Source organism: Narcine bancroftii, chromosome 2 (assembly GCF_036971445.1).
Source record: "Narcine bancroftii isolate sNarBan1 chromosome 2, sNarBan1.hap1, whole genome shotgun sequence".
NCBI lineage: Eukaryota > Metazoa > Chordata > Chondrichthyes > Torpediniformes > Narcinidae > Narcine > Narcine bancroftii.
This window is the reverse complement of record NC_091470.1, coordinates 83,208,190-83,224,139: the sequence shown is the minus strand read 5'-3', so window position 1 is coordinate 83,224,139 and position 15,950 is coordinate 83,208,190. Positions and strand designations below refer to the sequence as shown.

General features: G+C 56.6%; 1 protein-coding gene across 1 annotated transcript; it reads left to right on the top strand.

The window, feature by feature from the left end:
• The first annotated feature begins 7,457 nt into the window (after positions 1 to 7,457).
• Positions 7,458 to 14,863, top strand: LOC138752891 (cysteine-rich protein 1-like). The gene is made up of 5 exons (XM_069915503.1): positions 7,458 to 7,612; positions 7,730 to 7,841; positions 11,825 to 11,882; positions 12,943 to 12,990; positions 14,452 to 14,863. The coding sequence occupies exons 1-4, from the start codon at positions 7,458 to 7,460 to the stop codon at positions 12,981 to 12,983; spliced, it is 366 nt and encodes a 121-aa protein (XP_069771604.1). The 3' UTR covers positions 12,984 to 12,990; positions 14,452 to 14,863.
• Positions 14,864 to 15,950: the final 1,087 nt, after the last annotated feature.

Here is a 15,950-nt window from a genome sequence, read left to right as displayed (position 1 = left end):
TAAGTAAAAACACGCAGTGCTGGAGAGACTGAGAATGTCAAACGGTGTCCTTTATGTAGCAATGGCAGGGATACATAACTGACGTTTCAGGCTTGAATCTAGAGGTGCGTGTATTCAGGCTTCTGTCACTTCTGAAGCAATGACCAAAGAGATTTCAGGAGTAATTTGGTAAAAATCAGTATGACCTTGTGAAAAGGAAATTGTTTTTTTTTAATGCTGCCATTCTTGGAAGTTTTCGGGGAACCAGCCGATGTACAAAGATTTCCAGAAGATCACAGCTGATCTGATCATTGACTCAACTCCACCTCCCTGCCTTTACCCCATATCCCATAATTCCTATTTTTATGTAAAAAAATCTAACTGATCCCTAAATATGCTTAATGAAGTCGCCTCAACCGCTTCCCTGGATGGAGAATTCCACAGATTCATGACTCTGGGAAAAAGTTTTTCCTCATCTCAATCTTCAATCTAACCCCCCCCCCCCCCCCCCCCACCGCCCCAAGAATCTTGAGGCTGTGTCCCCTAGTTCTGGTCTCACAAACCAGTGAAAACGATGTTTCCTGCCTCTATCCTATCTATCTCTTTCATAATTTTATGTTTCTATAAGATCTCATTTTTCTGAATTCAAGTGAGTATAATCCCAGACTATTTAGTCTCTCCTCGAAGGTAGTAACCCCCCTCATATCCAGGATCAACCTGGTGAACCTCCTCCAAGGCCAGTATATCTTTCCTCAAGTATGGAGACCAGATCTGCACACAGTCCTCCAGATGCAGCCTCACCAGTACCTTGTACAGTTGCAGCATGGCCTCCCTACTGTTGAATTCAATTCCTCTAGCGTTGAAGGCCAACATTCCATTTGCCTTCTGAATAACCTGTTGTACCTGAAACTCAGCTTTTTGCGATTCATGCACAAGCCCTCCCAAGCTATTATGAAAAGTTATCATGGGAGTAGAGAAAGCCCATCCTATAGGAGATGACCCACACTGTCATGGACAAGAGACTAACCTGCTATCAGGGAACAAAATGTGCATGGGTCTTTCTTTGGTGAACATGCTATATTGATGTGTCGAGGCCTCAAGTTTTTACTGTTTATATATAATGATCTGGGAAAAGATACACAAGGTTGCTTTTTTTGCTGGCAGTGTATAGATAAGTGTATCGGGGCCGCCGCCGTCTACCCTTCGCCCGGGACCGGGGCCGGGGCCGGGGCCGCTGCTGCTCTCCCTGTGCCCGGACTGGGGCCGCCGTCTCCCCCTTGCTCCTGCCCGTATCGGGGCCGCTGCCGTTTACCCTTCGCCCGGACCGGGGCACAAGTAGACGGCGGCCCCGGCCTCGGTCGAGTGAGGCAGGCGGAGGCCCCGGTCCGGGCAGGGAGTGGGAGGCGGCGGCCCCAGTCCGGGCACAGGGAGAGCAGCAGCGGCCCCGGCCCCGGTCCGGGCGAAGGGTAGACGGCGGCGGCCCCGATACGGGCAGGAGCAAGGGGGAGACGGCGGCCCCGGCCTCGGTCGAGTGAGGCAGGCGGAGGCCCCGGTCCGGGCAGGGAGTGGGAGGCGGTGGCCCCAGTCCAGGCACAGGGTGAACTGCGGCGGCCTCGGCCCCGGTCCGGGCAGTATGGACCGACCTAGGAGGGGAGGCAGGCCCCTCCAGCCCGGGTAAGAAACCTGCATAGGAGCAGGCCACTCCGATATAAAACCTACGACCCAAGGACCTCGCTGCCACGTCCCAGCTTGCTTGGCCACGGCACACGAACCATGGGTGTAAAGGGTGGGGCCAGTACTGCGCGCACTGCACTCCACCTAAAAGCTCCTTTGCGCAGGCCCGAGGACAGGTCCACGTCCTCCCCCTCCACGTCCTCCCCCCTCCACGTCCTCCCCCTCCACGTCCTCCCCCTCCACGTCCTCCCCCTCCACGTCCTCCCCCTCCACGTCCTCCCCCTCCACGTCCTCCCCCTCCACGTCCTCCCCCTCCACGTCCTCCCCCTCCACGTCCTCCCCCTCCACGTCCTCCCCCTCCACGTCCTCCCCCTCCACGTCCTCCCCCTCCACGTCCTCCCCCTCCACGTCCTCCCCCTCCACGTCCTCCCCCTCCACGTCCTCCCCCTCCACGTCCTCCCCCTCCACGTCCTCCCCCTCCACGTCCTCCCCCTCCACGTCCTCCCCCTCCACGTCCTCCCCCTCCACGTCCTCCCCCTCCACGTCCTCCCCCTCCACGTCCTCCCCCTCCACGTCCTCCCCCTCCACGTCCTCCCCCTCCACGTCCTCCCCCTCCACGTCCCTCCCCCTCCACGTCCTCCCCCTCCACGTCCTCCCCCTCCACGTCCTCCCCCTCCACGTCCTCCCCCTCCACGTCCTCCCCCTCCACGTCCTCCCCCTCCACGTCCTCCCCCTCCACGTCCTCCCCCTCCACGTCCTCCCCCTCCACGTCCTCCCCTCCACGTCCTCCCCCTCCACGTCCTCCCCCTCCACGTCCTCCCCCTCCACGTCCTCCCCCTCCACGTCCTCCCCCTCCACGTCCTCCCCCTCCACGTCCTCCCCCTCCACGTCCTCCCCCTCCACGTCCTCCCCCTCCACGTCCTCCCCCTCCACGTCCTCCCCCTCCACGTCCTCCCCCTCCACGTCCTCCCCCTCCACGTCCTCCCCCTCCACGTCCTCCCCCTCCACGTCCTCCCCCTCCACGTCCTCCCCCTCCACGTCCTCCCCCTCCACGTCCTCCCCCTCCACGTCCTCCCCCTCCACGTCCTCCCCCTCCACGTCCTCCCCCTCCACGTCCTCCCCCTCCACGTCCTCCCCCTCCACGTCCTCCCCCTCCACGTCCTCCCCCTCCACGTCCTCCCCCTCCACGTCCTCCCCCTCCACGTCCTCCCCCTCCACGTCCTCCCCCTCCACGTCCTCCCCCTCCACGTCCTCCCCCTCCACGTCCTCCCCCTCCACGTCCTCCCCCTCCACGTCCTCCCCCTCCACGTCCTCCCCCTCCACGTCCTCCCCCTCCACGTCCTCCCCCTCCACGTCCTCCCCCTCCACGTCCTCCCCCTCCCACGTCCTCCCCCTCCACGTCCTCCCCCTCCACGTCCTCCCCCTCCACGTCCTCCCCCTCCACGTCCTCCCCCTCCACGTCCTCCCCCTCCACGTCCTCCCCCTCCACGTCCTCCCCCTCCACGTCCTCCCCCTCCACGTCCTCCCCCTCCACGTCCTCCCCCTCCACGTCCTCCCCCTCCACGTCCTCCCCCTCCACGTCCTCCCCCTCCACGTCCTCCCCCTCCACGTCCTCCCCCTCCACGTCCTCCCCCTCCACGTCCTCCCCCTCCACGTCCTCCCCCTCCACGTCCTCCCCCTCCACGTCCTCCCCCTCCACGTCCTCCCCCTCCACGTCCTCCCCCTCCACGTCCTCCCCCTCCACGTCCTCCCCCTCCACGTCCTCCCCCTCCACGTCCTCCCCCTCCACGTCCTCCCCCTCCACGTCCTCCCCCTCCACGTCCTCCCCCTCCACGTCCTCCCCCTCCACGTCCTCCCCCTCCACGTCCTCCCCCTCCACGTCCTCCCCCTCCACGTCCTCCCCCTCCACGTCCTCCCCCTCCACGTCCTCCCCCTCCACGTCCTCCCCCTCCACGTCCTCCCCCTCCACGTCCTCCCCCTCCACGTCCTCCCCCTCCACGTCCTCCCCCTCCACGTCCTCCCCCTCCACGTCCTCCCCCTCCACGTCCTCCCCCTCCACGTCCTCCCCCTCCACGTCCTCCCCCTCCACGTCCTCCCCCTCCACGTCCTCCCCCTCCACGTCCTCCCCCTCCACGTCCTCCCCCTCCACGTCCTCCCCCTCCACGTCCTCCCCCTCCACGTCCTCCCCCTCCACGTCCTCCCCCTCCACGTCCTCCCCCTCCACGTCCTCCCCCTCCACGTCCTCCCCCTCCACGTCCTCCCCCTCCACGTCCTCCCCCTCCACGTCCTCCCCCTCAAAAGATGCTCACAAACTCAAGCTAGCATGCTGGAACATCAGAACCATGCTAGACAAGACTGACAGCCACCGACCTGAACGTCGGTCTGCCCTCATAAAAGGCAAAGGAGGAAAAACCCAACACCCAACCCCAACCAACCAATTTTCCCTTGCAACCGCTGCAATCGTGTCTGCCTGTCCCGCATCGGACTGGTCAGCCACAAACGAGCCTGCAGCTGACGTGGACTTTTTTACCCCCTCCATAAATCTTCGTCCGCGAAGCCAAGCCAAAGAAAGAAAAGAAGAAATAGATAAGTGTATAAAATCTCTTGGTGCCTGCCACATTGACCACCACCAGTGGGCTGATATTGTCTCCAACCGTGCACCTTGGTGTTTCACAGTTCAGCGGGCAGCAACCTCCTTTGAAGAAGACTGCAGAGCCCACCTCACTGACAAAAGACAAAGGAGGAAAAACCCAACCCCAAGCAACCAATTTTCCCTTGCAACCGTGCCTGCCTGTCCCACATCGGACTTGTCCATCACCAACGAGCCTGCAGCAGACGTGGACATACCCCTCCATAAATCTTCGTCTGCGAACCCAAGCCAAAGAGGAAAGAAGAATAGATAAGGTGGAAAGTATTGAAGAGGCTCTCCGACAGCCACAAAGGGTTATGGGGAGGTTAAGTGAGCAGGTAAAGATTTGGCAAGTGGAGTACAATGTAAAGGAAAATGTAAAATCGTTCACCTTGGGCAGAAAAAAATAGGTTATTTATAGAATGGCGAGATGCATTGGAATCGTATTGCATAATTTGGAAAAGGCAGGTCTGTGCATCCAGCGAGTAATTAGTAAAATGGACTCCTAACTCTTTATTACTGAGGAAACCAAATCCAAAAGGAGGGAGATTCTGCTTCACAGTCAATCACTAGTGAGACCATAATCTGGAGCACTATGTGCAGTGTTGGCCTCTTTAATTGGGGAAGGCCATTAATGTGTTGGAAGGGTTCAGAGAAGGTTTACTAGACCAGCACTGGCTGCTTTATAAGAAAAGTTTGGGCCAACCAGACTTGCTTTGCTGGAATTTAGAAGAATGAAAGGAGATTGATATCAGGCTCTTGACAGGGTGATTATGGAGAATCTAGAATCAGGGCATCACTCACTTCCAGTAGAGATGAGATTACTTATTTCTCTCTTCTGAAAATATGTCTTTGAAACTCTGTTCCTCAAAAGGTCATGAAAGCAGCGTCTTGGAGTATTTTTGCGTCTCTGTAAATCTTGCCTTTGCTAATCAAGAATCAATCGTGTGAGCTGTGGTGTAATGAAATAGCAGAATGAGCAGGAGAGGCCACGAGCAGCCTGGAGTGGTAACCAATGTGCATGGGCCTTGGAGGAGGTGTGTTGCCAGGAGAATGGCTTTGCAGTTTATGTGACTAACAGGAGTTTTTTTGGTCTCTGTGGTGTTAAACTGGTCCCCTTTCAATTTGTCCTGTTTCTCAGCACAAGATGATGCAGTTTTTGACCTTGCCAAACAGCAGAATATCCTGTAAAGGGTCTGGTTAAAAACACAGAGGCTAGAGTGGGATAGAGAAAATAGACAATTAATATAAAAAAAAACCTGCAGTTGCTGGAAATCTAATAAAAACACTAAGACAGTTTTTAAATCAGATTAAATGTAACTTCAGATTTAGACATACAGCATGGTAATGGGCTCTTTTTGGCCCACGAGTCCGTGCTGCCTAATTATACCCAACTGACCTACACCCCCAGCACGTTTTGAAAGGTGGGAGGAAACCGGAGCCCCTGGGGAAAACCCATGTAAACACGGGGAGAACCTGCAAACTCCTTGCAGATGTTGTGGGATTCTAATCCCGGTCACTGGTGCTGTAACGACATTGTGCTAAGGTTGAAGAAACTGACAGACAGAAGGGTAGATTCAGAGGGAAAAAGGATTTGTTAAATATCTTGTATAAATGGATCGGGCAGCATTCCCATTTGGGAAGTGTGAGCATGCACATGTGGCCCTGCAGGAGCAGCGACATGTAAACTCACTTACTGTGCTGAGTCCTCTCAGGTTGACAAATCCAGGCCCTGTGTACCTGCAGTGGACATGGTGGGGAGCTGGTGTGTGCACCAGGTCCTTGTGAGTGGGACCTTTTGAACATGGCTTGAGCTCCTGGAAAGTCAGCCTATTGCCACTGGTGAGAGGATGAGAGTTTGGAACCTAGAACAATACACCATAGTACAGGCCCTTCAGCCCACTATGTTGTACCAACCTATGAAAGCCAGCACCACAACATTCTCTTGCACACACAACCCTCTATTTTACTTGTGTCATGTGCCTATCGAAGATCCTTTTCAATGCCCCTCTTGTACCAGCCTCTACCACCACTCATGGCATTGCATTTCAGGCACACACCACTTTCTGTGTGTGTGATGTATGTATGTGTGTATATCCATCCTCAAATCCCATGCTGTCTGTTTGCACATTCACCCTGTGTATGTGTGGATTTTCCCCAGGGGCTCCAGTTTCCTCCCAATGTTTGAAATGACCCAGGGTTTGTAAATTGGATGGCATGGGCTCGTGGGCCAAAACGGTGCAGTATCTCTTTTTAAATGTAACTTTGCTCCATTCACCTTAAACAGATGTCCTCTGGTCTTTGCTACTGTCCCTCACAATCTTGTATACCTCCATTAAGTGACCTCTTGTCCATTTATTGTCATGTACACTAATATGGGGGTCTAGATGCAGTGAGATTCTTGCTGCAGCCACACAGGAACATAAAGCACACAAGCCACTCGTGCAACATCACAAATTAACAGAGCCGACCTGCTCTACAGCTCATGTTTGAGAGTCAACTGCATGAAGAAAGCTCTCGATCTGTGCAGTCTCTCCTGCTCTCGGCATGGGGATGGCTACCCCTCCCTCCCCTCCCGGGAGTGTGATGGAGGAGTTCTGACACTAAAATCTGTGTGCATGGCAATCTCTGGCTGCAATTCCACGGCTGATGGAATTGTGGCAGTGCTCTGAACACGTGCCAGGAAATCTTTACCAATTTTTGTCTACGGATTCTCCACCCTCCCACCAAAGGTCGGCGCCAAGCAAGGTGCTGTGCCCCCCCATACAGTCATGGCCATTGCTCACCGTCAGACCCGCCCCCACCCCCTCCCACATCTCTAGCGTCTAGCTTGACGCATGCTACCGACTCTCCACCCGCCCCTTGCAGTGATGCTTGATGCAATAAAAACAACAGCGTCGTCTCCTACATTGGAGGGGTAGATGGTGTTGACGTTTATTGACAGGGTAGGTCCTGGCATCCAATAGCCCCCCCTCTCTCTGGTCAATAGGTAGATCCCAGCATTCAGTCCCCTGCTGAGCGAGTTTGAGAGTTCCTCTAACATGCTAATACAATATTCCCCCCCCCAACAATCTGCTCCCACCTCTAGAATCTCCACCAGTGCTGGGGATCATTAATTCCTTATCATCTATAGGGATAGGGCAGGGGCTTCCTGCAAGGAATAAAAGCAGACACCATGAAAGCCTACAATACACAAAGGTGCAGTATCTCTCAGAAGCAAATGGTAACTAACGATTCGGGCCTGATCCCTTTGTCAAGAAGTGAGGAGGGTGCAGGCCCACAGGCAAGAGGTCATGGGTGGATATCGATGGGAGCAGGAGAAAAAAGCTGGTAAGTGGTAGGGAAGGGGTAGCTATGGATGGAAAGGGAAGGGGTGGGAGCTGGATGAAAGAAGACTCAAGGGAGGGGGTTTAACGGAAACTGGAGAGGTGGTGTAGTGTAAAACCACTGTTCTTCTCTTTCAGCTGAGAAGGTGACAGCCCTGGGAAAGGATTGGCACCGACCCTGTCTGAAGTGTGAAAAATGCAAGAAGACCTTGACACCTGGTGCCATCTCTGAGGTCAGCTGGCTTCTCCCTTTTTTTTTGTTCTGTATTTTCTGGGAAGGTGGAGAAGGGGCCAATCTGCCCATTGAGTCCTTGCCAGCAATCCCACTGATTTTCCCCGTAACCTATTCTCCCAAAGTTCCCATCAACTTCCACCCCTGCCCCAAATTCTACCACTCAGCCATGCACCATGAGCAATTATTTGCACCCTGTCTTTGGGATGTGGGAGGAAACCAGAGCTCCGTGGCGAAAGCCCATGTGCTGACAGGGAGAATATGTGGATACCATAAAGTGACAGAGGTTAGGATCGAAGTGGGCCCCCTCTGCTGTGAGGCAGCGGCTCTACTATTTCTTCCCCCCCCCCCATGCTGTGAGACATACCATTTCTCCACGCCCCCCCCCCCCTCCGGCATGAGGCAGAGGCTCTACCCTTCCCCCCCCCCCCCAGCTGTGAGGCAGAGGCTCTACCCTTCCCCCCCAGCTGTGAGGCAGAGGCTCTACCCTTCCCCCCCCAGCTGTGAGGCAGAGGCTCTACCCTTCCCCCCCCCCAGCTGTGAGGCAGAGGCTCTACCCTTCCCCCCCCAGCTGTGAGTGAGGCAGAGGCTCTACCCTTCCCCCCAGCTGTGAGGCAGAGGCTCTACCCTTCTCCCCCCAGCTGTGAGGCAGAGGCTCTACCCTTCTCCCCCCAGCTGTGAGGCAGAGGCTCTACCCTTCTCCCCCCAGCTGTGAGGCAGAGGCTCTACCCTTCCCCCCCCCCCCGCTGTGAGGCAGAGGCTCTACCCTTCCCCCCCCCCCCCGCTGTGAGGCAGAGGCTCTACCCTTCCCCCCCCCCCCCAGCTGTGAGGCAGAGGCTCTACCCTTCCCCCCCCAGCTGAGGCAGAGGCTCTACCCTTCCCCCCCCAGCTGAGAGGCAGAGGCTCTACCCTTTCCCCCCCCCCCCCAGCTGTGAGGCAGAGGCTCTACCCTTCCCCCCCCAGCTGAGGCAGAGGCTCTACCCTTCCCCCCCCAGCTGAGAGGCAGAGGCTCTACCCTTCCCCCCCCCCAGCTGTGAGGCAGAGGCTCTACCCTTCCCCCCCCAGCTGTGAGGCAGAGGCTCTACCCTTCCCCCCCCAGCTGTGAGGCAGAGGCTCTACCCTTCCCCCCCCCCAGCTGTGAGGCAGAGGCTCTACCCTTCCCCCCCCCCAGCTGTGAGGCAGAGGCTCTACCCTTTCCCCCCCCCCCTCCAGCTGTGAGGCAGAGGCTCTACCCTTTCCCCCCCCCCCCAGCTGTGAGGCAGAGGCTCTACCCTTCTCCCCCCAGCTGTGAGGCAGAGGCTCTACCCTTCCCCCCCCCCAGCTGTGAGGCAGAGGCTCTACCCTTCTCCCCCCAGCTGTGAGGCAGAGGCTCTACCCTTCCCCCCCCCCGCTGTGAGGCAGAGGCTCTACCCTTCCCCCCCCAGCTGTGAGGCAGAGGCTCTACCCTTCTCCCCCCAGCTGTGAGGCAGAGGCTCTACCCTTCTCCCCCCAGCTGTGAGGCAGAGGCTCTACCCTTCCCCCCCCCAGCTGTGAGGCAGAGGCTCTACCCTTCTCCCCCCAGCTGTGAGGCAGAGGCTCTACCCTTCCCCCCCCGCTGTAAGGCAGAGGCTCTACCCTTCCCCCCCCCCAGCTGTGAGGCAGAGGCTCTACCCTTCCCCCCCCCCAGCTGAGGCAGAGGCTCTACCCTTCCCCCCCCAGCTGTGAGGCAGAGGCTCTACCCTTTCCCCCCCCCCCAGCTGTGAGGCAGAGGCTCTACCCTTTCCCCCCCCCCCCCCAGCTGTGAGGCAGAGGCTCTACCCTTTCCCCCCCGCTGTGAGGCAGAGGCTCTACCCTTCCCCCCCCCCAGCTGTGAGGCAGAGGCTCTACCCTTCCCCCCCCCAGCTGAGGCAGAGGCTCTACCCTTCCCCCCCCAGCTGAGGCAGAGGCTCTACCCTTCCCCCCCCAGCTGTGAGGCAGAGGCTCTACCCTTTCCCCCCCCCCCCAGCTGTGAGGCAGAGGCTCTACCCTTCCCCCCCCCCCCCAGCTGTGAGGCAGAGGCTCTACCCTTCCCCCCCCCCAGCTGTGAGGCAGAGGCTCTACCCTTTCCCCCCCCCCCCCAGCTGTGAGGCAGAGGCTCTACCCTTCCCCCCCCAGCTGTGAGGCAGAGGCTCTACCCTTCCCCCCCCAGCTGTGAGGCAGAGGCTCTACCCTTTCCTCCCCCCCAGCTGTGAGGCAGAGGCTCTACCCTTTCCCCCCCCCCAGCTGTGAGGCAGAGGCTCTACCCTTTCCCCCCCCCCAGCTGTGAGGCAGAGGCTCTACCCTTTCCCCCCCCCCCAGCTGTGAGGCAGAGGCTCTACCCTTCCCCCCCCAGCTGTGAGGCAGAGGCTCTACCCTTCCCCCCCCAGCTGTGAGGCAGAGGCTCTACCCTTCCCCCCCCAGCTGTGAGGCAGAGGCTCTACCCTTCCCCCCCCCCAGCTGTGAGGCAGAGGCTCTACCCTTCTCCCCCCAGCTGTGAGGCAGAGGCTCTACCCTTCCCCCCCCCCCCGCTGTGAGGCAGAGGCTCTACCCTTCCCCCCCCCAGCTGTGAGGCAGAGGCTCTACCCTTCCCCCCCAGCTGAGGCAGAGGCTCTACCCTTCCCCCCCCAGCTGTGAGGCAGAGGCTCTACCCTTTCCCCCCCCCCCAGCTGTGAGGCAGAGGCTCTACCCTTTCCCCCCCCCCCCAGCTGTGAGGCAGAGGCTCTACCCTTCCCCCCCCAGCTGTGAGGCAGAGGCTCTACCCTTCCCCCCCCAGCTGTGAGGCAGAGGCTCTACCCTTCCCCCCCCAGCTGTGAGGCAGAGGCTCTACCCTTTCCCCCCCCCCAGCTGTGAGGCAGAGGCTCTACCCTTCCCCCCCCAGCTGTGAGGCAGAGGCTCTACCCTTCCCCCCCCCAGCTGTGAGGCAGAGGCTCTACCCTTCCCCCCCCCAGCTGTGAGGCAGAGGCTCTACCCTTCTCCCCCCAGCTGTGAGGCAGAGGCTTTACCCTTCCCCCCCCCAGCTGTGAGGCAGAGGCTCTACCCTTCTCCCCCCAGCTGTGAGGCAGAGGCTCTACCCTTCCCCCCCCGCTGTGAGGCAGAGGCTCTACCCTTCCCCCCCCCCAGCTGTGAGGCAGAGGCTCTACCCTTCCCCCCCCCAGCTGAGGCAGAGGCTCTACCCTTCCTCCCCCAGCTGTGAGGCAGAGGCTCTACCCTTTCCCCCCCCCCCAGCTGTGAGGCAGAGGCTCTACCCTTTCCCCCCCCCCAGCTGTGAGGCAGAGGCTCTACCCTTCCCCCCCCCCAGCTGTGAGGCAGAGGCTCTACCCTTCCCCCCCCAGCTGTGAGGCAGAGGCTCTACCCTTCCCCCCCCAGCTGTGAGGCAGAGGCTCTACCCTTCCCCCCCCAGCTGTGAGGCAGAGGCTCTACCCTTCCCCCCCCAGCTGTGAGGCAGAGGCTCTACCCTTCCCCCCCCAGCTGTGAGGCAGAGGCTCTACCCTTTCCCCCCCCCCCCCAGCTGTGAGGCAGAGGCTCTACCCTTCCCCCCCCAGCTGTGAGGCAGAGGCTCTACCCTTCCCCCCCCAGCTGTGAGGCAGAGGCTCTACCCTTTCCCCCCCCCCCAGCTGTGAGGCAGAGGCTCTACCCTTTCCCCCCCTCCCAGCTGTGAGGCAGAGGCTCTACCCTTTCCCCCCCCCCAGCTGTGAGGCAGAGGCTCTACCCTTTCCCCCCCCCCCCCAGCTGTGAGGCAGAGGCTCTACCCTTCCCCCCCCAGCTGTGAGGCAGAGGCTCTACCCTTTCCCCCCCCCCCCAGCTGTGAGGCAGAGGCTCTACCCTTCCCCCCCCCCCCCAGCTGTGAGGCAGAGGCTCTACCCTTTCCCCCCCCCCCCCCCCCAGCTGTGAGGCAGAGGCTCAGAGATGTTTCCCATCTTAGCAACACAGGAGCCCTGTGTTTTGCGGTGGAGTTGTATTTACTGCTGATTCCTCTTGTTCTTGTAGCACGACTCGAAGCCCTACTGCACCAAACCCTGCTACTTGGCCCTCTTCGGGCCCAAAGGTAAGACCAACCTTCGAACTCCTAACCTAGAGCACCAATAGGGTGGCATGGTTAGTGCAACGGTGCTGCAGGGCCAGCGACCTGGGTTCAAATCTGCCACTATCTATAAGGAGTTTGCATGGTCTCCCCTTGACCACGTGGGTTTCCTCCAGATCTCCTCTATCTTCAAAGACAGAGTCGGTAGGTTAACTGGTTATATGGTTGCATTTGGGAAGTGTGGGGTCATGGGCTGGAAGGACCTGTAACCATGCTCTATCTCTAATTTAAATTCAGAATCTATTGGCTCACTAACTGGGATAGAGTGGAAGGGGGTGGGTATTTTTCCATGCTGTGAGACCCCTCTGATGTTCTGCACCTCTGCTCAGCTCAGCAGTGAGGGAGTTAAACCTCCAGGTCACCTGCTCTGGAGTGGTCTTCTGTCCCATGAATGTATAAGATGGTGGGGGTGGATAGGGAAGGGTCAGGAGAGGAGCAGCACCATGGGGGACAGCAGTGGGGCAGGTTACAGAGCTGGGACCCTGTGAGAGAGGAAGGGTGTGTCAGTGCATGGGGCTAGGAGGCCCACTGCAGAGGGGTTGAAAGGCCTTTGAGCCTGGGGTGCCCAGGAGCTCCTTGTGCATCCCAAAAGGGGAACAAATAAATGTGAGATCCCCCAGGTCCAAGTGAACCTCCCCCGCAAGTTTGGGGCAAGGAAGAAGGTGGGCGTTTGTTCTAAATACATAACAGCTTCTCCCAATTAGATTCACAGCTAATGATGTGCGGCCGAGCTGTTCAAATGGGGAAAGAATAGTGACCAGTTTCAGTACATCAAGATCTCACAATTGTCGGGGCAAATACTTGCCAGAGTATTGGGGAGGAATCTTGCCCCACTGGGTGCAGTGAGACCCCTACGCTGTGTCTTGGGTCCCGATCCTGGGCTGGGAACCTGGGCTCCAGGTGTGACCCTCCGCAAGTTCAGGTTGCCAGGTGCTCTGTGCTGCTGGTGGGTGGGCTTGTGCAGTGCGGGGTGCTGTGGACACACTCCCACTCCCTGCTGATGGACCATCTTCTCTTGTTACAGGATTTGGGCACGGCGGAACTGAGAGCCATTCCTATAAGTAACTCCCAGGTACGTGGAGACACCATACCATGTGGACCCATAACACTGTAAATACAGGAGCAGAAGAGTGCCATTTGGCCCCTCAAGTCAACTCTGCCCTACCATCATGAGCTGATCCACTATCCCACTCCCCTGATGTCTTCTTTGATACCCTGGCTATTCAGACCTATCAATCTCTGCCTTAAATATACCCAATAAGCTGGCCTCCACAGCCATCTGTTTTAAATGGGCACCCTTCAATCATGAAGTTTTGCCCTCTTGTCCAAGACTCTCCCACTGTGGGAAACAGCTTCGCCACATATACTTTGTCCAGGCCTTTCAACATTTAAAATGCATCAGGTCCCCCATCAGAATCCAAAAGCTGTTCCACATACATTAATCCCTTTATTCTTGTGAATCTTCCCTGAACCTGCTCTTAAATAAGGAACCCAAAACTGTATCCTGTACTCCAAGTCAGGCCTCACTAGTGCCCTCTCTACAAACTGGTCTTGGTTTGGAAAGTATCCAAAGCTCTGAGTCTTGTCTCTAAGGAATTGGCTCCCTCTTATCTGGTGGCAACCAGTCTGAGTTCAGGGAGCTGTGAGATGTGCTCGAGTGGGATCTGGGAGGATTAGAGGTCAGGGGAGCTCCTCCAAATGGAAGGGACAGTGGAGGGCCCTGTGAACACTTGAGCAGCAAAGTGTGGGTTCCATTGACCATTGGTTTGGTGACAGGTTGGCAAAGGCAAGAGGGTGGTTTGGGGAGGGGAAGAGAGAGTGGGGCATGAGGGAAGGGAGATGGGGAGATGAAAAGAGGGAAGAGATGGAGAAAAGATGAAGGAAGGGATGTGGAAAGGAGTCCCTGAAGGGCAGGGAAGAGGGAGGGGAGGAAAGCATATTTTGTGGCAGGTTTTGGAAGACCACAGATGTACAATACATAATGAGGAGGCTGTGGCTGGTCAAAGAACTCTGGTCTCTGCAGATCTGCAGTTGAAGTAAAGCCTGACGGTTAAAGGAGGCTGATATCAGGGAGTCTCCTTCACATAGCAGCTGTGGAAACCCACCACCCTCCTTCTGGGTCCCTGACCCTTGAGATTTTAGTGCTGGAGAAGAGGTTTAATGGAACATTTCTAAATTTGATGGCTAGATAGTAAATTTAAAAAAACACATACTGCTGGATACACTTGTCTGGTTGGACACTTTATGTGGAGAGAGCATTTTTTAAACTTTTATTTCAGATTTCCAACAACTGCAGGGTTTTGCTTTTCATTAGGCTAAATGGGAATGGGAAAGGGTGGGGGGATGGGGGCATACAGGCCTGAGAAGCAGAATTGGCTTTGACTCTTGTGTTCCAGAGTAGTCACTGGGCCACATTAATGAATATGCAAAGCTCTCTTCCCCAGCAGCACCTCTGCTAACAGCACTAGGGTTGGAGGTCCCTGCCATCCTTTGCGTGTGGTTAAAGTCCTTGTTTTCTCTCCTTCCTTCCCAGGTCCTCAGTTGGGGATGAAGAAGAGGGAAGAAAGTGCATTTACAAACAATGAACCGGTTTCGTGTGCTCCAAATTCCTGGCATGTCATGTTGGAGTTGAGACTCCCTGCCCGGCAGAAGCAGCCTGTCCCAATAATCCAAGTCCCGGTGGGCTGGTGTTGAACATCAGGAAGTTTGACTCATCACAGGATATGAAGGGAGGGCTCATTCTGGCTGTTCATCATCTGGTAGAATTTACCCCGCTTCACCCCAATTTTAGAATTAACTGGGCATCTTGTTGACCTACTTTGACCTGGAGCCCTTGAAAACCTTTCTCTGCTGTGCTATAAATGTCTTTAAACTAATTTGTAATGATAAAACTCCTGTAATTTTGTTTCCAAAAAATTAAAATAAAAAAAACTGGTTCAACCTGACAGATTCTTCCACTTCATTCTGTTGAAAGGATGTCCTAAAGAGAGGTGCAGTTCAAGTACCTTCTACATGATCTGATGTTCCTTCCACTGACAGGCTGTTGGCTGCTGAGTGGTTTCTGGCTGAGTATAAAAAGGAAATAACTTCTGCCTCTACCACCTTGACCATGGTTCTCTGATGGGCCTTTGAAGTGACTGAGAGGAGCCAGCCTGTTTATGCAGAGTGAACTCCCACGTAGCAGAATGGGTCATAGTCTGACAGTATGGAAACAGGTCCTTTGGCTCCACTTGTCCATGCTGACCAATTTGGTCCTATTTGCCTGTGTCCCTCTGAATCTTCCCTATCCATGTACCTGCCTCAAAATCTTTCTAAGTTAAACATGGGCATACAATGTGGTAACAGGCTCTTCCAGCCCACAAGCTGGTTCTGCCCAAATACCTCACTTAACCTACAACCCCAGAGGAAACCCATGCAGATGTGGGGAGAAAGTACAAACTCCTTGCAGACAGCCCCAGATTTGAAACTGGGTCCTTGGTGCTGTTAAAGCATATGCTGATGGCAATGCTAACCTTGCCACCCCAATATTACAATTCAAATGTTGCAATTGCACCCCTCCCTCCTTTAGCACTTTCCCTGGCAGCTTACTCCACATACCCACCATCCTCCATGTGAAGATGTCTTTCGGGTCATCTTAAATCTATGCCCTATCTGAGAAAATTGAGGCTATTTGCTCTATCAATGCTCCTCATGACTCTACAAATCTAAGGTTCATGTACTCTTGGATCCTTCTGCTCTATAACACTCCCCAAATCCTTGCCATTCACACTCTGTCCTGGCCATATTAGACCTCCCAGATTGCAATGCCTCGCGTTTCTCTGCATTAAATTCCATCACCCATTCCTCTGCCCAGCATAAGCAGCCTCTGCCCAGCAAAATCCAAGCCCCAATGAGTTGATGGTGAAGACCAAGCAGTTTGACTCATTACAGGGTATGAGGGGAGGGCTCATTCTGCCTGTTCATCATTATAGTTTACTCTGGTAGAATCTATGCCGCCTCCCCACCCTGCCGCCACCATAGTGGTGAGCTGAA

Excerpts from the sequence above, each read along its gene's own strand:
- LOC138752891 (XM_069915503.1), top strand. The coding sequence starts at position 7,458 with ATGAAAGCCTACAATACACAAAGGTGCAGTATCTCTCAGAAGCAAATG. Across the intron at positions 7,613-7,729 it reads GGAGCAGGAGAAAAAAGCTG|CTGTTCTTCTCTTTCAGCTG; the intron begins GTAAGTGGTAGG and ends AGTGTAAAACCA. Across the intron at positions 7,842-11,824 it reads CACCTGGTGCCATCTCTGAG|CACGACTCGAAGCCCTACTG; the intron begins GTCAGCTGGCTT and ends TTGTTCTTGTAG.